This window comes from Haemaphysalis longicornis, unplaced genomic scaffold (assembly GCF_048455015.1).
Source record: "Haemaphysalis longicornis isolate Haplotype H1 unplaced genomic scaffold, Haemaphysalis longicornis Haplotype H1 scaffold_6, whole genome shotgun sequence".
Lineage (NCBI taxonomy): Eukaryota > Metazoa > Arthropoda > Arachnida > Ixodida > Ixodidae > Haemaphysalis > Haemaphysalis longicornis.
Genome location: NW_027526407.1, coordinates 29,229,386 through 29,251,477, shown reverse-complemented (window position 1 = coordinate 29,251,477; position 22,092 = coordinate 29,229,386). Strand labels below are relative to the sequence as shown.

At 49.3% G+C, this 22,092-nt stretch overlaps 1 protein-coding gene across 1 annotated transcript in view; it reads right to left on the bottom strand.

Moving 5' to 3' along the window:
* The window catches only part of LOC144142955 (uncharacterized), a 12,040-nt gene extending 7,300 nt beyond the window's left edge, over positions 1-4,740 (bottom strand). Inside the window, exons 1-3 of the mRNA XM_077674783.1 lie at positions 4,249-4,740; positions 3,833-4,055; positions 2,239-2,760 (exon numbers count right to left, since the gene is read on the bottom strand). Coding sequence (XP_077530909.1) covers positions 2,239-2,760; positions 3,833-4,055; positions 4,249-4,601 — 1,098 coding nt within the window. The 5' untranslated portion in view covers positions 4,602-4,740. The remainder of the gene's footprint in view (positions 1-2,238; positions 2,761-3,832; positions 4,056-4,248) is intronic.
* Positions 4,741-22,092: the final 17,352 nt, after the last annotated feature.

The window sequence follows — 22,092 nt, the reverse complement described above, 5'->3', positions numbered from 1 at the left end:
TTCGTACTTCATTTGACGTCACGATGCTTTTCGGTAATACGATTATTTTATTTATTTTGAGCGATCATGTGGTACGTTAATTACAACATTTCATTTGCAGGTTATCCCTTCGCCGAGAGGTTGCAGGCTAAGCAGTTATACCCTGGTCTCCGGTTCACACCCTTGAGCTCCTTACCTCCGGTTCCCAAACTCCCACCATTTCTAACTGAAGAAGTTCTCTCTCTCGGAAGCAGGATTGTAAAGGCGATACCATTTCATAGATGGGCCTCGTGGGAGTTTCACAGCTCCATAACACCATATTTTGGAAAACTGTGGGATAAAGGTGGGGGAGTCGATTAAAGGTGTGTGTGTGTGTGTGTTGGGGGATGGAGCCCTATGTGTAATCAGAACGAAGTTTTGCTATAGCCTTAAGTAAAACGAGCTGCATAACGCAACTTCGGCCCGAGCGCGGCGTGATAGGCAAGACTTCGAAACCGAATACAGCGCTGCAAGCGTGCAAAGGTTACGCGATGCGCGCTCTTTTTTTATATATTCTTGCCGGAGCCCGGGGCCTGCTCTGCTTATTTCTCACAGCGTGAAGGACACGTCAGCCTTCCCGTTGCCCTGCCGTTTAAAGATAATGCGCAGAAAGTAAACTAAAATGCCACCCACGTGACTAAAACGGTGTTGAAATGCTGGTGGAGAAGAATCAGATGGGGAAGTTACAACGCAGAGCGCAAGCCACCAGTTACGATCTAAACATATTTGCGTTGCCGCTAACAGCAGCGCTAAGATTAGTACACGATCATAGATACTTATTGTATCTGCGTTGAGATGGTATACATCTCATCCCCGATAGAAACGGCGATATCAAACAAAGAATCAATAAGTCACAACCACGCAATGTAAATTTTGAGACCCGCCTTAAATGCATCCATGCAGCTGCAAAGGAAGGCCGCACAGCTCACAGATTTCTCACAAAACTTCGAAGTTAACGAAAAAAATTAGCAGTGGCTTAGCTCGGCTATGCCAGGATATGCGTAGCGTGAGTTAAGGTTGAGCTGGTTATTCTTGGCTTTCCTGGTTGACTAGAATTAGCTTGATTATCATAGGATTACCGTGATTATCAAGCCTACTGCAGCTTTAGTGACACACACACGGTATACGCAGTATGTGGCACATGTTTATTTATTTTTGCTCAACGTCTGGTTGCTTCCCTATTTCCACAAAGACGGCTCGGTGGTTCGGCGCAGCGTTAGACTTGGCTACTGCGCAACGGAGGCGCACAGCTGGGCACGCGCCGGCGCCACTGCGTCTGTCGCGGCTATGACGCCACTCCTCTGGAATGCGCAGACCGCCGGAGCGCGCCAGCTGTGCGCCGCGTGACGCCACTGCTCCTCGCGCATGCGCAGCACGGCTCTCCAGGAGCCACGTGAAAATGCTCAACCTCGGCCAGTGTAGCGCACGCTACGAAAGTTCGCCCCATCGAAGAAAAATTTTACCTACGAGGAATTTTCATTTACAGGCAACGTTTCCTGAGAAAGGTGTATGGCTGCATTTCGGGTGGAATTCAAATTTCCCTTTTTCGAAACTTACCACAGCATGGGAGCTTCATCTAAACTGGGATAGACTAACTCAGTATACTGTCATGTGTAAAGGACGGAGACAAAACACAAGAAAAAAAGCAGTCAACCGGGCGTTAATGCCACCCAACATTTTATTTGTTATTGATACATACTGGACAGTATACGAAGCACCTGAATCACTAGTAGCAAGAAAAGTTCCTAAGCAGTACCTAACACGTGCATTAGGTGCAAAAAGTAACTTCACACACATTCAAGTGCCCCCAAACTTTATTGTTCAACTAAGCGCGTAAAATTGAATTCCCTCCCCAATCGCTGCACAGGCCTCACTCAAAATGAGAGCGTGATTTTTTTCTAATTCTCCACGTCCTTTTTCGTGCTCGTCCATGTCAGCGACGGCAAAACTATTCTGTACATTAACATGCTTGGTACTGCACTAACACAAACATTCTGCGCTGGTTCACCGACGCTTTCAACTTACACGCATATTGATTTTGAGTGACGCAACAAACGAAGCTTACAATAAACCACGGACTTCAACAAGTTGAACTGCATGCGTTCCACGCCTGTATCTGCCATTTTTCTTAAACATTCGCAAGACCAGCTTGCAAGCACGATTTTTTTTTCAAGGCAGTAAGCTCACGTGAACACCAGTCTCCATTCAGTCCAGCTAAGCTTTGTTACTGAGCTTCTCTTGTATTGCGAGCACGACTTCGCCCGTGAAGACGTCGATCATTTCCTTGAGAGACGCCAGCTCTTCCGCCTGTGCGTCCTTCTGCCTGTTGCATTCGGACACCTCCTCCTGAGTGCGGTTCAGCGCTTCCGTCACGCGCTTCAGTTCATCCTGAACGGCGCACATCTCCTCATCTTTCGCCACAAGCTGACATAGCCTCGCCTCCAGCGACGCATTTTGCTCAGAAACTTTCTGCAAGGCTGCCCTAACTTCGTGCACAACACTATCGGTGCCTGCGAGCGGGCGACTTGCAGCGGCGTCATCAGCGTCTTTGCGAAGAGGCCTCGACAGGACCTTCTCGCGGCATTGAGACTTGATGTGGGCGATCACGTCGCTCTGAAGAACAGTGGAGTCGCACTTGTGGCAGCAAGCGGGGTGGAAGCCGCAGTCCGATTGAAAGTGCTGGGAGATCTCCGACACGGCCATCACGGCTTCGCATCCGTTCCCTCGGTTCCAGCAGGCCACCTGCGATGCGAACGCAGAAGGAAAAAAATTTCACGCATCTCCACGAAGTGAATCATGACCAGTGGGCGAAGCACTGGGGATCGTTCTTACCGCAAATCACCCGTGGCATTGCCCAATCGCGCATGTAAATGAGTGACAACACGTGTGTACAGTATATACAATTCCAACCCAATCCAATCCAGTACAATTCAATTAATCCAATTCAATTCAATCCAAATCAAATCCAATCTGATGCACCTCGCGCATGCGCATCACTGTGTACACGGACGCCAAGGTACAAGCCACGGACAAAGCGAGGTCCTAAGGTGCTTCGCCCCTAAAAACACACGAGAAAAGTACTCATTGAGATTCACGCGACAGTGAGATAGGATTTTCCCGGTTTCGCCATTTTTACGCGTTCCTGTTTGCGCGGAATGATAAGAGGAAAACTGATTAAACGTTGGAGCCGCACTTCTGCGAAGGTATCTGCCCTGGCCTTCGGTACTCCGTTTCAGCTGCACGTATTCGTCGTATAGCTCCTGCATTTAGTACAAGTGGTCTGTATACAACTGTAAGCAGTTGTGTACAGACCACTTGTATTATTGGTTCATTGTTACTTTTTTTAAGTTTTAAATGCAGCACGAAAACACAAACGCACCCAGTACTGCGACTAACGGAAGGCGTAAGCGTGTCGGGATACCAGATAAGAGAGAGTACACGACTGCTGAATAAGAAAACGTGTTGCTCAAGGACCCCTTAGTACGAAATTCCGGCTCAGTAAAAAATCTTAAGGGTTATAGGTCGAGCCGAAATTTGTGCAATGGATAAAAATAATTCCCCGTTACCATTTGAGGCAGTCATGCACCAAGACCAGCGCAAGTAATTAATAGCATTTGTGCTGGCTTATAAAAGCAGGACCATTCAGCGGGAGACCTCTTTCAGCATCTAATCGTACCCTGGTAATCGCCACGACACGCCCTCCCTACGCTGCCCTTTACTGCTTCCTTGTCTGCGCATTGTTTATTCATCTCTCTACTGCCTCTACATTTTGACGCCGGTCTACATTCACCGAAGCCGAATAAGAACCACTTACGGATTCTACTACCTTGATTCGGGGTGACAGGAACTGAACAAAATTATTAGCCCACCCGAGTTCGACGTATCGGGACCGGACACGACTGCCACGACACCGGATATGTCTGCTTCGATGAAGTACATACTCAACTGTCTCTCCATTCGCATCGTTCTTGTAAATGATGCGAATGGCAGACTTTGGACTTCCGATGTTTTCTGTCGAGGTTTTCTCAACTTGTGAACTGTCAGTTGTAAATTACGCGCGTATTGACTTTAAAAAAAAATAATAATTAGCGAGGTAGGCAAGAAACCTGCTATGAGTGACCTCACATTTATAGCAACGCATGCGCACAGTGCACCGATGCCAGAATACGTACGCGACACGCCTTCGTGGGTGTACCTGTTGCCATCTCCTTTGCCACTTTCCCCCCCTGCCTCTTCCCGACGTCGAAGATCTGTTGTACATTAGCATTTGCTTTCACATCCGTCCTCACCTGCCGCCTCGTCACCTGGTCGAGAGGATAATCCCTCCAGCGAGCGTCGGTCCCTGGGCACGCGTCGCCGTCGAGCGCACACACCCCTCCGCTGAGCACGCAGTTGTGGTAGCAGGGTTTGCAAAGCACGTGTCGGCACGGCAGAAAGGCAGTCGTCTTGGGCACCAGGCCACATGCGTTGCACACTCGGTTGTCCGGGAAGGGCTCGACGAACAGGAGGGGCCTCCTGTCGAGCTCGTTCGAGAATCCGGAAAGCGTGTACCACTTGCTGTCCTCGGACACCATCGCGCTCATCGGCAATATTGCTGCTGAACAGATGTGGGGTGTCTCCGTGGCAGCGCAGACCTTGGCGACAGTGCTTTTAGAGAAAAGGCAGAGCTTATCGCGCAGGAAGAGCGAACTGATAGCCGTTTCGGGGCGCTGTCAACTGCATACACAGCCGGGGAGCTATTATCGCAGCGATAGAGACGCATTTTCTTTTTTGCTATTTTTGTCGCCATGATCGACGAACGATAGCTTTTGGATAAAAGCTTTTTGTCAGTCGTTGGACAAAAGCTTTTTTGGATAAAAGCTTTGCTTCTCTCCCTGTCGAATTTACGAAAGTCTACCGGACAACTGAGCCCGCGTCGTCCGTTTCCTTTTCTGAAGTGAATGTGTTTTGGCGCGTTTTTCGCTATGAATCGATAGCAACTTGCTGATCAGTTTGTCGTCCTTCTAACGAATACAGTTGAACCTCGTTATAGGGAACTAGTATCGGTACAACAAATTAATTCGTTTCATCCGATATTCGTTATAACAGTAGAGGTAAAAATCGGCTGTAAAAAACGACAATCTGGCACGCGCTAGAACACTTGATACAAAGATACATTTTTTAGGCTTCCAAATAACTATAAACAAGGTAGCCCTTATCTTTCTCCTTGTTGAATTTCAAGCTGAATGAGCCGGAACATGAGCGCGTGAAATTACAACAACAGAAGGTTCTTGACAGAACAGGCCTGAGTTTTTATGTTTGATGAAGGATGTAATCTTTATCTGCAGGTGGCCACCCACAGCAGTGAGCAGGATGGAGTTTCCCACAGAGTCCACGAACAAAAGGGCCTTTATACTTCTGCAGTTTCGGATGCCGGAGGGTATTTCCAAGTAGCTCCTCAGCCTCCTGGTCAAATATGCCTGCGTTATATCCGATATCGCGCGCGGCTCACGGTTTCAATTTGTTTCGTTATAAAATAATAAGTGCCATTGAATTAAAGCGTGACCAACCAAAGATCGAATTTCGTTCGCTATAGCCGATAAATCGCTATATCAGTGTTCGTTATAACGAGGTTCCACTGTATCTCAAAGGGCTCAGAAAGGGTCATTCCTCCATTCACAAAAAAACATCCCGCTTTTTACTGAAGTTGAATGCGTTTGCGGAAGGGGCTCTGCTTGGGGCAGTGACTCGGCTGTATAGCAGGGTGGCGAGTTGGGCGAGTTGGTGTACTTAATTGCATCTTGGGGAACAGCGCGAACTAACAGGGACACAAATAAGAAAGAAGTGAACAGGACAAGCGCTGACTTTCGACTCGATTTATTGGAAGAGACGTAACCACTTAAACATGCACAGAATCCTCCTCCCCCACGCCACGTGCCCACACCAGCCAATGACATACCAACACTCCACTGTTGAAAACGCGCCCTTCTTAACACTGGAACACCTTATCGCGACGACCGCTCCAAATAAACAAATTCTTTTTCGTGCAGGACAACTGATGATTCACTGATACATTCACTCCCCCATTTTCTGATGTAGCATGATTCCAGCAACTCTCTAGTACGCCTGTCTTTGTGCTTGTACAGGATATCAGTGTCGTGGAAAAGCGGATAGCAACGGTGCTTACACGTGCGACAATGTTCGGCCAGACGTGCGTACTCATCTTTTTTAAGCTTGTTGCGATGCTCCATTAATCGAACGTTTACGCAGCGACCTGTCTGACCTACATACACTTTTCCGCAACATGTATAAGTAGTTACGTCTTTTCCAATAAATCGAGTCGAAAGTCAGTGCTTGTCCTGTTCACTTCTTTCTTATTTGTGTCCCTGTTAGTTCGCGCTGTTCCCCAAGATGCAGTGAGGCTGGCCAGTGCCGGTGCTCGATCAGCCGACGATTGCGGGATTGTCAAAAACACTTTACGTGTTATTCCGTGCTTGTTTTTTGTTTGTTGCTGCAGTCGGTTATGCAGAGTCTACGACGTCAATTGAGCTTACAGGGCGCTGTAGGCCCTTTACAAGGCACGCGGAGGAGCTGGTCTACCCGATGCCTTGCATTAACCTCACAATAAAATAAAATCAATTTTTATTTCCAGATAAAACTGGGTGGTTTCCTGGGTAAAAGCTGCATGGGCAGCTTGACGGAGCCCAAGAAATCACTACAGGGCTCAGCGACAAGCATAATCACAAAAATACAAGTTGACACTTGAACATAGCAATTAATAGCATTGCTAGAATAAAACAAAGAAAAGGTTTACACATTTTCAAACTTTCACAATACTTCACAAAAGCACACAAAACACCGACAACAAGGTGAGGATAGCATTTCCAGGAGGTCATTCAAAACATAATTGCCACAATATGTCAAAATAATAGGAGAATCTTTTTGCAGGTCGTTCCGTCGCATTAGGGAATGAAATTTTAGAAAATCTGGTTAGGCTCGGTCAAATTCGGCTAGATTGTGTTTAAATTAGTTTTAGATTGGGTTTTGGTTTAATTTAGTTTTGTCTAGGTTGCGTTACGTTACGTTGAAGGGGCCTTTTAGATAGGTGATGCAACGGAACGACCTGCAAACTCCCCCCCCCCCCTGCAACTCCCCCCTCCCCATTAAAGGTTAGCGTTGTTAACGTTTGCAACGTCGTTTTTAAAGAAAAGCTTTACTACTTTCGTCTAGCATTTTCGCGAAGGATGCGCAAGTTAACCTTTTGACCGGAGATACAACCCGCCGCGGTGGCTCAGTGGCTAAGGCGCTGCGCTGCTGAGAACGAGGTCGCGGGTTCGATTCCCGGCCGCGGCGGCCGCTTTTCTGATGGAGGCGAAAAGCAAAAACGCCCGTGTGTACGAGATTTCGGCGCACGTTAAAGATCCCCAGGTGGTCAAAATTAAACCGGAGCCCTCCACTACGGCGCGCCTCATCGCCTGCGTTGCGTCGGCGCGTTAAACCCTACAATCAATCAAATCAATCAATCACCGGAGATACACCCCCGGCGACACACCCCTCAAGGCGCATCGCGTGATTCGCTGGACCCGCTGACGGCGCTGCGCACAAGGCCCAATTTTAAGTCGTTCTGCTCACACCGCCCGTCGCAGCTGCGACGGAGCGGCCGCTCAGCTGATCGACAGCCGACCAAACCTGCAGCCTCCCACGCAGGCACCGCTGGGGCGTCTCGGGCGATGCGACTCGTCTTGCGCCGCGTTCGCCCAGAATGAAAGCGAGGCCGGGCCTCCTCCTGTGAGCGTTGCACGGGACCGAACGGCTTTGAGCCGTGATCGGCAATACAGCCACATCAATACAGCTACACCAAGCAAAACCAAGCTTTTGCTTTGCATATCCAAGGTCGGCTGAGCTAAGCGGCGTCCATTTTTTTTCTCATTGTATAGCAAGGCTATAGGCACTTAAGAATCGAATAAGGCATAACACTGCACCTCTTTTGTCTTCTTCGTAACCGCGGCGCGGGGTAATTGAGCACTACGCTGGGCATAAAAACAATGCAACAAGAGGGACTGCGAGTTGGGCGTGTTTGTAAAGGTTCAAGTTGGGAAAAGCGCGGACAAATGCTTGGGCAAGCTTGAAGAGCGCTCCGTCCTGTCTTCTTCCTTGTTCAAGGATTGTTCCCGCTATTCCAAGAAGTAATGCAAGTCATACATCCCGCAAAGGTCCGCGCAATTGCCGTCTTGTTGCGGCGCTTTTGTAAGCTGGAAAATTAAATGTGTGGTGCCTATGACGTAACCGATTGGGCAACGCCCCGCGACGTAAGTAGGATATGCAGCAAGATCGAACGAACACTGAAGTCGCTCCGCAATAAGCTGGAAAAAAAATTATTTATTAAATCAATGTTTATTCAATTCATTTCGATCTCAAAGCTCGATTAGAGACGAAGGATAGAGGCAGGCAGGTTCGGCACGAAGAGACGACAAAGTTCCCGAGAACCAAGCCCGGAGAAACGCTGCCGGGACACCTACGTCGCGCTCAAGTATGCGTTGAGCAGGAGTGGGCCGATGGCTCAGAGGTTTCAGCCTCGCGGTCGCACCGCCAACCTGCATGCATGCGCTTCGGCGGCCCCAGCAGTGCCTGGTGCCTGCGCGTAGCGCCGTCGTACCGTCAACCCACGCTTCGAAGGCCCCTACAACGGCGACGCTTCCAATTCCTGGCAGTGCTTCCTGAAGCTAAGGACTATGAAGGGACCAGCCGTCCAAGCGCCAACTTCTGAGAGAACGGCAACTACGCCGGTTGCACTACGTCGCGACTACAGCACGCGGGCACTATCTCTTCAGGGCCACTGCGACTAGTCCACACCAGCGCCATAAACATGCCAGCGCCAGCAGGCATGTTTATGAATTCTTGTAGAAAATTGATTACACTTCAGTAGAGGAGTGGTTAGGTTGTCCAGGCTGTGCGGAAGAGGTTGCCCGCCTGAAGATGCAGTGGGTCCCCTGGACCTGCTCACAGCGCGCGTGCCTTGCGCTGGTGCAGGAAGGCTGGTCCGCCTGAAGATTCAGCGGCCCTGACGCGTTCGCACGAGACTTCCCGGCGCGAAACACGGGTTCCGGTGAGCACGCAGGAGTTGTAGGCATCCTGGCGCAACAGCATGTGCGCCTATACATGGTCGGGGGTTTTCACAGGACCTGTTCGCAGCCAAGTTCCAGCCGCCGCTCAAGCTACTCACTCCTTCGCGTTCTGCTCTTTTTCGCCGTGTGCCGCGCAGTGATCTTCTTAACCATCCCCGATTCGCCAAATCTGCTACAGGTTGGTTCCATTGGCGCGCAATATGATTTTTTCCCCCACTTTGGACACTCATGTAAATGATAGTACAGCTAGGATCCTGGGTGAGCAGGAAAAATTTTGGGTACCGGAAGAGGAGGGGGGGGGGGGTAATTGACGTGAATGAGGGTGCTATGGGGATATTTAAGAGTTTGTAGCCTCTGAAGGTACGTGGGCTCGTCCCTTATCCTGTTTAGGTGCGGCGACAGGTATTTTCTTTGCTCTTGAAGGTAAAGCGCCAAGTTGTCGGTGTGGTTGACGAGCAGTGTTACGGGCACGTAAGCATCTTGCGAGGTTTGTCCCTCTTCTGGAAAGGTTCTAACCATTGAGCACACTACTCCAAATCTTTGGGGTTCGACAAGCATTAACAGTTCGATGTGCACACCCTCTGCTGGAAAAGTTTCAAGTTTATTTTCCAACATTAGAGTGTACGGGGTCCACCAGGCGAAAAAGCGGTCAGCGACCACTTGATGGGTGCCTGGCAGCCCGTATACACAGCATGTCATGTTTGGTCATGGTTGGGCGGCGTTTAACGAAAGAGCTGCACTTTTCCGGATTTGACCATCCATATTACAGTGATTGCTCCGATTAGCACCGGAGCTCAACGAAATCCTATCCGCGTCACCAATGTTAAATTACGTCGGCTTGAGGCAACACCGCTTTTAAATGCAGAGCATTTTAGTAACTCACGATGTCACCCGCGTTGGCGTCCGTAGTCCGCATCACTACGTAGTCCGCACGCTACACTATATAAAGAAATAATACCTTCCGGCGCCAGGTTTCGATCCCACGACTCTGCGGCCGGAACGCAAGGTACACGGCACTTTACCGACTGCTCCACGGCGCCGACACAGAATGGAAGGTTACGCACGCGCCTTATATCCTTGACTCATTCAACCGTCGGCCACAGGTGCGCCCTCTCCCCCGCGTCCTCCTCGCCTTCTCTCCGCTCGCAACACCCTCTCTCGCCGCGTTCGGTTCGCGTTCATGTGGTGGCGCGATTTCGGCGCGAGGCCCACCACTGGAGAGGCCGGCGCTGCGATCGTTTTGACGTCACTTGTGGGATCACCGTTCCTATCTTGCTGCGTAGTTGGCTTGCAGCGCGTGACACTTCGCTTAGGAAGCGCGTTCTACAAGTATTTTCGTGTTAATTTCCTTCGTTTGAAGTTAATTCTCAGTGCGTCAAGTACAGTTCGACCTCATGGGGACTTTATAACCGTATCAACTGTGGTAGATTATCCGCAAACACCATGAGCATGGTGGTGTATTACGTATGCGACCGAAGCGTAAGCAGCGGCTTGTTTCCCCGATCAACAATGTGGACTACGACGATCGCCGAGTGAAGTTTCTAGATTTCCCTTGTTTGCAAGAAATGTATAAAGCAGGAAATCGTGAAGCGATAACTGCTCGCAGAAGCACACGCACCCGCCATGCCTGCCCGCACAGCCGACGGTGCGGCTCGAACCGACGCAGGTCGCGGCAGCAACAACTTGTCGCCGCTTTTTAAAATCACACAAGTCGTTGAAAAGAAGTTCCAGATTGGTGAAAGTGGATGTTAGCGTGATGAAAAATTCTGATAGGTAGTGTCATCAGCTGTGGTTTTCAAAGCGATGCTCAAATATCTGCCGCGATTTACGCCGACCGGCCGCGGAGGTCGGTCCCGGCAGCGCCGGCCCGTTCACGCACGGTGCTGCGAGCGGCCGAAGGATGGATATGCTTGCGCGCAAGAATCGGCCGAGGCCGTGCACGTATCTTGATCGTCGATCGCTTCAACGGAAATCACCGCGCTTACAGAGTTCCCAGCGCGGTGAAACGTTCTGTTAGGGACTGTCACTCGCAACTCTAACAGCGATGAAATATCTGCTGCGACGCCAAGCCTAAAGTTCCCAACAACCGATTACGTGCACGCGAAGCCGGCTGCGAGCTGTTGGCGAAGGCCCTCCCGTCGCGCACGCGCGTGTTGCGTTTGGGTTCCTCTAACTTCTTGGGGGCCCGCAACGCTCGGTTCTCCTATTCTAAATATCCCCATTACCCGAAACCATCAACGACGTGTTTCTCCTCGTGCGCAGCCTCGCGTTCTGTGAGCAGTCGGGAGTATCGAAATTGATGCTTGAGAAATGCCTGCTTACTGTAAACATACAAAACACGCTGCAATTAAAAATTACCCCGCCGAGCACCTAATGAAAACTAAATATGGCTCGTCCAAACCCGCTCGAAGGCGTTGAAAACTCGCGTTTATACCGTTCATACATTGCGGAGAAGTCGCGAAAAGTAAACATGAGCCGTGCAATGTACAGGCTACGGCAGTGATCGTTAATCAAATCCGGGCATGACTATAAAAACAATATAGGGGAAATAGGCACTGATCAAGCCAAACTGCAGACCATAACAATACTTTTAAGCATGTGCGGCGAAGCAATCTGATCAGAGTTCTCGCGTAGTCATTCATTTACCAGGCAATACGAGCAGTTTGCGCGGTGAGATCATAAGTGAGCGAAGCGTTTCCGCCGCTGTTACAAGGTGTTTGCTTGCACACACATGTCCCGTCACAAGTATTTCATAATGAATTTACAGCGTACTTTTCTCGGCATCAGTTGCATCGTCCTTGGCGTTAGCTGGCTGCGTATGTAAAGAGCTGTGGGTCGCGGTGGTAGCAAGTACCTAAACGCGGCGGTGTCGCCGGGAACAAGCGAGTCGCTGATTGCTTACCGGAATTATTTGGTTTAAAGACAACGTTTTTGGTAATTTGCATCAAATCCACAAGGAGCTGGCGAGACGGTGGCCACAAGAAAAAAAAAAAAAACCACGCTTCCGCATACGCACGGGAACTCTAGCTGCTGTAGCAGACGACAACACGATTCGGCATCCTACGAGTGACGTCAGTCGTAGGTGGCGCCACGGTATGTCCTCGAGGCCAATAACACTCTCTCGCGAAGGGCATTGGATTGGATTGGATTGGATTGGATTGAATTGGATTGGATTGGATTGGATTGGCTTGGCTTGAATTGGATTTGGATTGGGTTGGATTAAAGTGGATTGTGTTGCGTCATAGCCGCGCCACGTTGCGTCGTAGCCTCTCCACGTTGCGTAATAGTCGCGGCAGGGGGTTCACGGCACGTTTCACGTTTCACCATCGACTTCATCGACAATGTCTACGCTGGAAGACAACAATTACAACAACAACAACCAATACGTAATCCATAAGACTTGCAGGCACGCCCCCCGCGGAAATGCTCTGCATTTGATAGTGCCCCTCGCGAGGGGGATGTTTTCAAGAAGTCGTACAATGTCATACTTTGTCATGCTGTACCAATCGTACCGTCTCGTAGTTTTGACTTTAGTTCTGCAGAAGGTGGCGAAAGGCGTTCGTTGCCTAGTTTGCCTGGTACAGCTCTTGTAGTTACGAGCTTTGACCGATGGTCATGGTCAACAAGGGGAATCCCCTTTGAGTTAGGTTCTGCGCTTTTTTGCTCCATCTTCCTCATAGAGCACCTATAGCACATTCATAAATCCTTCGCACTGCCGTATTTGGAGTGCCTTTCTCTGTAGCCATGCCCGAAAGGGTACTGCAGCCAAACCAGAGCCATGGATAAAGTTGAGGGTTTGTCAGAACTTTACAGCCGTCATAAAATTTTTCGTTCAACACGCCACAGCACTCGGGCCAGCCGACTGAAGAAAGCTCTTCTCTAGACACAAGGTGTCACACATGACACCCGCTGTGTTCCCTGTAGCCACCAGAAACTGCGGCAACAGTTAGTACAGAACACTTCGTCCTGTACTAGGGAAGCCACCCCGAAGACTCCATTTTAATTTTTTTTAAATGCAGAGCATTTCAGTAACTCACGATGTCACCCGCGTTGGCGTCCGTAGTCCGCACGCTCACTGCGCATGCGCGTCGAGTCGAGGCGAAAGCGAACACTCTCTCGCGAGGGGCATTGGATTGGATTCGAACACTCTCTCGCGAGGGCATTAGATTGGATTCGATTGGCTTGGCTTGGCTTGGCTTGGCTTGGCTTGGCTTGGATTTGGATTGGATTGGATTAAAGTGGATTTTGTTGGATTGTGTTGCGTCATAGCCGCGGCACGTTGCGTCATAGCCGCGGCAGACGCGCTGGGGCCGGCGCATGTGCAGTACTAGGTCTCTTCGATTTGGCCTGCACTTTCTGCACGAGTTCAGGATGAGTTCAGCCAGTTCAGCGCAGGCGCCGCCACTGCAGAACCGGTCCTGCACTTTTGTCGTCTGCTTCTGCACCTCCTCCCTGGGAGGTGCAGGGAAAGCGTGAACTCATCCTGCACTCTCTGCACCGTCGGTAAATCGAAGAGAAAAGTGCAGGCGCCGCGCGCTGCACTCGAAAATCGAAGAGACGAGTGCTGCACTACCTGAATGAGTGCAGCGAGTGCAGTAAAATCGAAGACACCTACTCTCTCTTCCGCGGTTTCCTCTCCTTCGGGCGCGCTGCGCATATAACCGGTGTGCCGTTCTCCGGCGAAGCAACATCCGCGCTTGGCTCAAACACCTACGGTCCTCGCCGCTTTACAAGTACGCCAACGTCGTCAAGTGGGACCGGCTTACGCAGTCCCTTCAACGTATATAAGCGGCGGAGCGCACGTTCGGAATTCAGTCAAGGGTGTCTTTGCTTGGCTTTCGCTTGACGTGATGATGCTTTGCTTGCCTCGAGTAGATGCGACGCATTTACTCGAGTTCCCCCTGTGGGAAGATGCGGGCGGCTTTTCTGAATAAAGTTTATTCTCTCTCACTTTCTCTCTTTCTCTCTCTTCGCACCACCTTTTAGTGTATTTTTGTTAAAGGTATTTATTTACTTGTTTATTTCACACGATACCCACAGCGCCAATATTTGCACTACCCCCAACCGCCAAGTAGGCTTGACACCCATACTACAGTTATAGTGTCTAGAATAGTATATTCTAGGCACTATACTACAGTGAACTAGAATACTTATTCTAGTTCACTGTACCCGTAGTGTATGGTTCGGTGCTATATAGGGGCCACTCCATTGTTGACACTTTTCGAAGTGTCAGTAATGGCGTGTGTGTAAGACGTACTAGCCAGGGGCCGTTCCCTGACAACCTTCGTCAGATAGCGCACCTTATTTGCTTCGCCCATACTAGGATCACTTCGCCTCAGACTCCCGCCAAAACTGCCCAACGTGCGCGAAATAATGAATGATAACCATAGTGCTAAGTTGTCCGATTTGACCGAGAAGGGCAGAAAGAAACCCACCCAGTAAAAATTTTATGACGGCTGTAAAGTTCTGACAAACCCTCAACTTTATCCATGGCTCTGGTTTGGCTGCAGTACCCTTTCGGGCATGGCTACAGAGAAAGGCACTCCAAATACGGCAGTGCGAAGGATTTATGAATGTGCTATAGGTGCTCTATGAGGAAGATGGAGCAAAAAAGCGCAGAACCTAACTCAAAGGGGATTCCCCTTGTTGACCATGACCATCGGTCAAAGCTCGTAACTACAAGAGCTGTACCAGGCAAACTAGGCAACGAACGCCTTTCGCCACCTTCTGCAGAACTAAAGTCAAAACTACGAGACGGTACGATTGGTACAGCATGACAAAGTATGACATTGTACGACTTCTTGAAAACATCCCCCTCGCGAGGGGCACGATCAAATGCAGAGCATTTCCGCGGGGGGCGTGCCTGCAAGTCTTATGGATTACGTATTGGTTGTTGTTGTTGTAATTGTTGTCTTCCAGCGTAGACATTGTCGATGAAGTCGATGGTGAAACGTGAAACGTGCCGTGAACCCCCTGCCGCGGCTATTACGCAACGTGGAGAGGCTACGACGCAACGTGGCGCGGCTATGACGCAACACAATCCACTTTAATCCAACCCAATCCAAATCCAATTCAAGCCAAGCCAAGCCAATCCAATCCAATCCAATTCAATCCAATCCAATCCAATCCAATCCAATCCAATCCAATCCAATGCCCTTCGCGAGAGAGTGTTATAGCGCCGAAATCGCGCCACCACATGAACGCGAACCGAACGCGGCGAGAGGGTGTTGCGAGCGGAGAGAAGGCGAGGAGGACGCGGGGGAGAGGGCGCACCTGTGGCCGACGGTTGAATGAGTCAAGGATATAAGGCGCGTGCGTAACCTTCCATTCTGTGTCGGCGCCGTGGAGCAGTCGGTAAAGTGCCGTGTACCTTGCGTTCCGGCCGCAGAGTCGTGGGATCGAAACCTGGCGCCGGAAGGTATTATTTCTTTATATAGTGTAGCGTGCGGACTACGTAGTGATGCGGACTACGGACGCCAACGCGGGTGACATCGTGAGTTACTAAAATGCTCTGCATTTAAAACTTAGAGCAGTTGCGAGTGGGGAGTGCACCTCACGGGACAGGCCATTCAATGTGCATATTTCAAAAGGGAAAGAAAACGAACGACGACGCAAGCTGCCGGCGAGGGTGCACCTTTGTCATCTGTCGACCTCGCGGTGGGTCAACGTTGCTCGGCTCCGGGAAAGAACGGTACCGCCGCGTCTGCAGCCAACATTTCCCCGTCTTTTCACGGACGCGAGGCTGACCTTGGTCGTTATTCCCTGTAGCACGGACGCAAGCTGTCATCACGAGAAACAAAGGGTTTTTATTTCTTTTTTTTTTTCAAAAAAAAAAAAAAACACAGGGGTTTAACGTCCCATTTTTGCTCGGGTCACGCAACACGAAACAAGCCCACCATTTCGCGTGGCACCACGAGTCTCAAGTCAGCTATAGTACAAATTGTGACAAAGCTCAACAGCCACGCTTCGGTGGGAGCAGTTTCGGAAGGCTTCATATTGCGTAGAAATAAGATGTTAGCTTTTTCGCACAAAGTTGCAGTGCACAGCACAAGGCCTCGGCATGCACAACCAAACATGGCGTTTTCGATGTCGGAAATGGGAAACACTTCGCTGGTGTTCGCGAACACGCCGCTGCGGCTTTATTCTTAGTTTGCAATTTCCAGTTTCGGTTTTACTTTATTGAGGGTATCTTCGATGGATGTGTCCTGGACTGCTCAAGGGCAGTCCTCAGACAGTTTTGGGGCTAAAAGTCGCCCACATTAGGGCCTCTAATTAACAATGCTTGCTCAATCCTTTCGTCAGTATTATTATTCGTATGGCATGCATGCGCCATATCCTTTCTCATAGTTGGCAGCAGTATCGCTAGGGGCGCAGAAAACTTTCCATAAACTAGCAAACATAATACCAACAGAAGTCATTTTTTTTTGTCACTTCGCATGCTTTTACTATGAAACGACTTTATTTTAACACAATTGACCTTCACTGCACCGCACAATATTAATACCCCTTAAAAATTTCGCGTGCCCTTTTTGCTTTTGCCAGCGGCTTAAGCTAAGGAATTTTTCACATGACTGCGTGCAGCCACCTTACGCGCAGCAACGTGGCTGCCAAAAGACCCAATAAGCAAACTGGCATGCTCGCGAAGGCGGTCATTATGGCAACGGCCCGTCTGGTCCGCATTTTTTTGTAATTGGGATGCTGTACACAACTCGAGACTTGCAGACTAGGCAGACGTGCCTTTTCCCACTGGTCTTACCCGAGTTTTGGCTGTGGTTCGTTTTCCAGCACAAGCGTACGAGTTCGCTGGGGGCAGTGATGACAACACGAATGCCGGATCTTCCCGCTATTATAACAGCGAAGCGGTTCTTGGTCGAGGATTTGATGGGACGAACTGTGGTAACGTGGTCGGAGCGATGTGGATGTCATGGCATAGCGAGGAGAGGAACCGCCAAGCACACATGCCACTTAAAACACTTCCGAAACTACAAAATCTGATGGCAATGCTTTTCTGAGCAAAAAAAAAAAAAACATTAAGCATATCTGAGGTAAAACGTCAATACATAACCGATATTGGCATGGTTGTTTTAATTAAAAATACATGGCTGCTTGATGTTTGCGGTAGCACATAAAAGAAATACGCCGGCCGTGACAAAATAAAATGCTCTCGCGGCGCTTTCTCGTGTTAACGTGCCAAGTTCAAAGATGGCGCGAGCAATGGAACATGGGAGAAATGGATTGGCACAGGCGGGAATCAATTTGCTGGCTTTGAGAAGTGTTATGAAACTTCGCTCTGCGAGCCCTAGTGAAACTGGTCCCAGATGGGGGGGTGACTGGTCCCAACTGCGAATCTGCAGGGGGACAATGTGTCCCAGTTAGGCTTAAAGGAGCCATGAAGAGAAAATACAACTTTGTTTAATTTGAAAGAACTAGAATTCAGTATCTCACTCAGCTCCATTACAGCCCCAAAAGATGTTTTTTGGCGAAAAAATAGCAAGAAGTATTTAAAAACTTTCAAATTTTGCGCCACAGTGACGTGTTATGAGCAGGAATGACGTCATACGGGCCAACAATAAAACATAATTTTCAGTGCGTTAACAGCACGTTAGCATTCAAGTGATGCGGCCAAATGGAACTAGAGGCCCTATCACAGACGTCCAGTCATGTGTCGTCGCGAAAGGTCAGTTAGGCGGCCGCCAATCGCACAAACAAGGTTCCGTGACGTCATAGAAAAGTTGCGGGAAATTGGCTAGGGTGTCGCGACTGCTTCAAACGTTTTCTTTCATATCTCCGTTATTTGTTCGAAGATTGCAGTGATATTGGTGTCATTGTTATCAGGACTAAGCAGTCTTTCTAATAAACCCAACTTGTATTTTGTCTTCATGGCTCCTTTAAGCTGGTCCCAGTTGGGAGGCAATAGACCTTATGCAAAAGTGCCGCCATCAAAAGGAAGAAAAACGAAACGAGCACGCGACGCCATGTTGGGGGATGGCGGTCGCGGGATTGCTTGGTACGGAGCGTGTGAGGGGCTTTCTCGGCTTGGCGATCCTATTATATTCAGATTTAAGCGCAGCAAAATGAGCGACGAGTGATCTGTGGACCTCCCTCTGTTGCCCACATTTGCGGGCGACTTCGTAAATACGCATTATGCATCGATAAAGTAGTCAGGGAGGCACCGGCAGGGAAGCTGTTGGAAGCTGTTGCATTTCTTCTCTCTTTTTTTGGCTTTGAAAGTACGTCTGTGTCGGTTCGCATCCTGCGGGTTTCTCAGGAGGTCATTCCTGAAACGCTTCGAAACTTGCGGGCTGTCCTGGGGTTGAAACGGGGGAGTGGGGGGCGCATCGCGATATAGCTATACGTTAAGGATCCTCCGGGACGCAGAGGAAACCTGCAAACGAAAAAAAAAAAAAAAAAAACTTCAAAAATAAATTACATACCTGGCATATTTAACAGCGGAGCTGTTGTAGATGGCCGTAATGTGTAGCGCGTAACGTGTGTGGCGTGTAACGCGTTAAACATTGCCAATAAATTGCCAATTAATAATTCATTACCAATAAATTAACGAGACCTGGTGAGCGCGTGCCTCGCGGCGACCGCCGAGCGACCTTTGCTTGCGCCGTGGACAACAAAACTGGGTGCACACTACCGCTTAGAAAATTCCGCTTGAAAAATTTGATCTTGGGAAAATAGGCTACGGTCGAACAGCAGGCGACGAGCGGTAAATGACCGATACATGGGTTACTATGTACATTACTTAATTGCGCTACTCATGGCGCTACGTGAAGGTTGCAACTCTCGCGGATTCCTTATTTCCTGTAACGTTTGGCAAACAAAATAATGCGTAGTACTTCCATAAAAGCCTACCGAATTTCCACAATAAAAAGAAAACGCGGGCGCGCAAAGCACGAACGGCAGACTCAAAACTCTACCCGCACAATAAAGTACGAGCTGACCGATGCAGTGCGCCGTAGAATGCGTAGTACTTCCATAAAAGAATACCGAACGTCCAGCAGGGAGGAGTGCTCCTTGGCAAATACAGGGCTAGAAAACAGCTCACTTTGGGACCTTTTTAGTCCTGCACATATTATTCGTTTCCTGACTATGCATGCGATCAAGCTATGATATTGCTGCGCGAAGGGAAGTCGACACCCGCAAGCGACTTCACGCAGGGATCGAGTCACGCTTCCGTTGAGAAATAAAAAAAAGATTTGTACGCTATTTCCGTGGTCGTCCTCGTATCATCTTTGAGCACAGCAATGTTACACGGTAGTATTTGGGCATCTTGGACAACGATGAATGTCGACGTGCGCGTCGCTAACCCCGGGCTATCATGTATACAGCGGTATCCGGAGATCCAGGAATCCCCCAACATGGCGGAACCGCACGCGGTTCCCGCAAGAGGACGCCAGTTTTAAATGCGCATCATTTCTTAGGCTCACCTGGTCCTGCGTCGTTGATGGCGGCGCCGTCCACACGCTCACTGCGCATGCGCAAATCTCTTCCTTACACCCACAGCTCCGCGATACTACACTATAAAAAAATGAAATAGCGGCGCCCGGTTTTGATCCCACGACTCTCTGGCGCAACGGGAGGTACGCGGTGCTCTTCCCACTACACTCCAAATCTTTTTTTTTCTCTATTGTCATACTTTAACACACACAAACAAAACACTACACTCTTAAAAACGCTAGCCAGCACTTGACTAACAGAGTAATGGCTAAAATTGTTTCATGTTTGTTAATGTTTCAAACACGGGCAACCATTCCGGAGGCTCGGGCTGAGCCCTCCACACTTCAATAATCAGACGAACAGATTCAGAAAAGTACTCTTTGGACCGTTTGGCATCGATGTCGCGATGGCGGATGGCCATGCGCGATTTCCAAATGCCGTGCAGGGCCAGAACCATGACGAGGTCATATGGCACCCCATCCTCGCTTTGAATGGGTAGAAACCTGATCCCGTAGGCATCCAGGGGGAAGTCCTTCTTTAATGTGCGCTGAAGCACATCCCAAAAGAAGACCCCATCCCAACACTCCAAGAAAACATGTTCAACCGTCTCGGGTTTTTTGCATGGGTAACAGTCAACCCCCCATGGAATGTATAGACCTTTCTCTTTTTGCCAGGTTTTTACTGGAAGGACGCCCACGTGAAGTTTAAAAAAGAACGTTTTAACCCATTGCGGCACTGCCATTCTCTTTACTCGTTTAAGTACGTCCTGCCCAGGCCCTGCACGGTACATGGATCTGTACATCGGCTCAGGCAAAACAATATCCGCAAGGTCATGGTACAGTCTTTTGCGCGTCACGTTTGATAAGTATTCAAGCGTGAAGCGGGCCCGTAAAAACTTTGTTGCCAGTACCACCTCCCGAAAATATCCTCTGGGTGCACCAAAAGTAAAAAACGCAGAAGAAACAACAAAATCAGGTAGCGCCCTAGCTAGCCTCATCTGACACACAGTGCACAAGAAAGGATCATTCACGAGACGCAGAAACAAAAACCAACTGACAACTTGTTGCAAAAACAAATGCGAGAGAGAAAGACCCCCGACGCGCACCCGCCGAAACAAGTTCGTCCGGCTCGTTTGTTCCCACGTGAACCCCCATATAAACACTGCAAACACACGATGCAGAGCCTGTACGTTCTTACGCGAACAGTGAAGTACCTGAAGAACGTACCAGAGTTTGCTCATAAAAAACACGTTACACATTGAGGCCCTGGCAAACATAGAAAGGCCAGTGCCTTTCCATTTCTCGGACTTTTCTCGCAGTTCAGCAGCCTGCCTGTGCCAATTTAAGGATCACTATCAAGATAATTTTCCAACGGCACTCGTACACTTCGCTGGTGTCGTCTGCCAGCTAATGCACTCATACACACTCGGTGTAGTGTCCCAGTAGCCATGCCAAAAACCCAAGCATTTCTGCCAGTTTACGCCACTGTACTTACAGAAAGTTTTTATCGTGTTTACACCAACGCTTATACTGCTCCTATCAACACAAAAGAGCAATATCATCCGCATACGCCAAAACACGCACCTCGCATGACTCTAGTAGAAAACCATTGAACCTTTGACTTTTAATAATACTCAAACAAAAGGCTTCAATGTACACACAAAAAAGCAACGGGGACAGCGGGCGACCCTGGCGTACAGACCGTTGAACTGGGATGGGTTTGCCAATTGTTTTGTTGACAACGAGCTTAGTTGTACACCCTGTATACGCCATGCGCACACCATCAAGAATAACAGACCCTACATTTACTTGCTCTAACATATTTAAAAGAAGTTCATGCGAAACCTGATCAGAGGCCTTTGCCAGATCAATTTGAAGCATTGCTAAAGTTCCCTGGACGCTATCGCAACATTCCAAAACACTCCGGGCCGTGTGAACATTCGTTACAATCGACCTCCCTTTTATTCCGCAAGTTTGGTGCGGTCCAACAATGTCTTTGATCACAGTCTGCATGCGGGAAGCCAATATTTTCATCAAAATCTTGTAGTCGACATTCGTCAAGCTAATGGGGCGATACCCAGAGATTTCTCTGAGTTTAGCGTCATCCTCAGATTTCGGGATGAAAATGGTATGCGACTCTAAAAATGAAGGCGGAAGCACGCCATTCTGATAAGACTCAATACACTCTACACAACACCGGACTAAGGTCTTCTTTAAACTTTTTATAAAAGGCTGCGGATAAACCATCGGGGCCCGGTGTCTTTCCAGCGTTCAGCTCGTCGATGGCTACGCTACAAATCCGGGACAGGAGCAAGTGCTACGAACGCGCCTTATGTCCTTGACTCATTCAAACTACGTCAAGAAGCTAATGATACAACGAAGGCACGCGAAGCTGAACGTCACCGGAAACGACGAACTGAAAACTTTAGAGGGGGATGCTGAATTTCCCGTGGGAAAGCTGTGGCGGGAAGCGCCACGCGCCTTGCAGCTCAACCAGCCCCGTCCGCAGCGCCTCTGATGCTGAT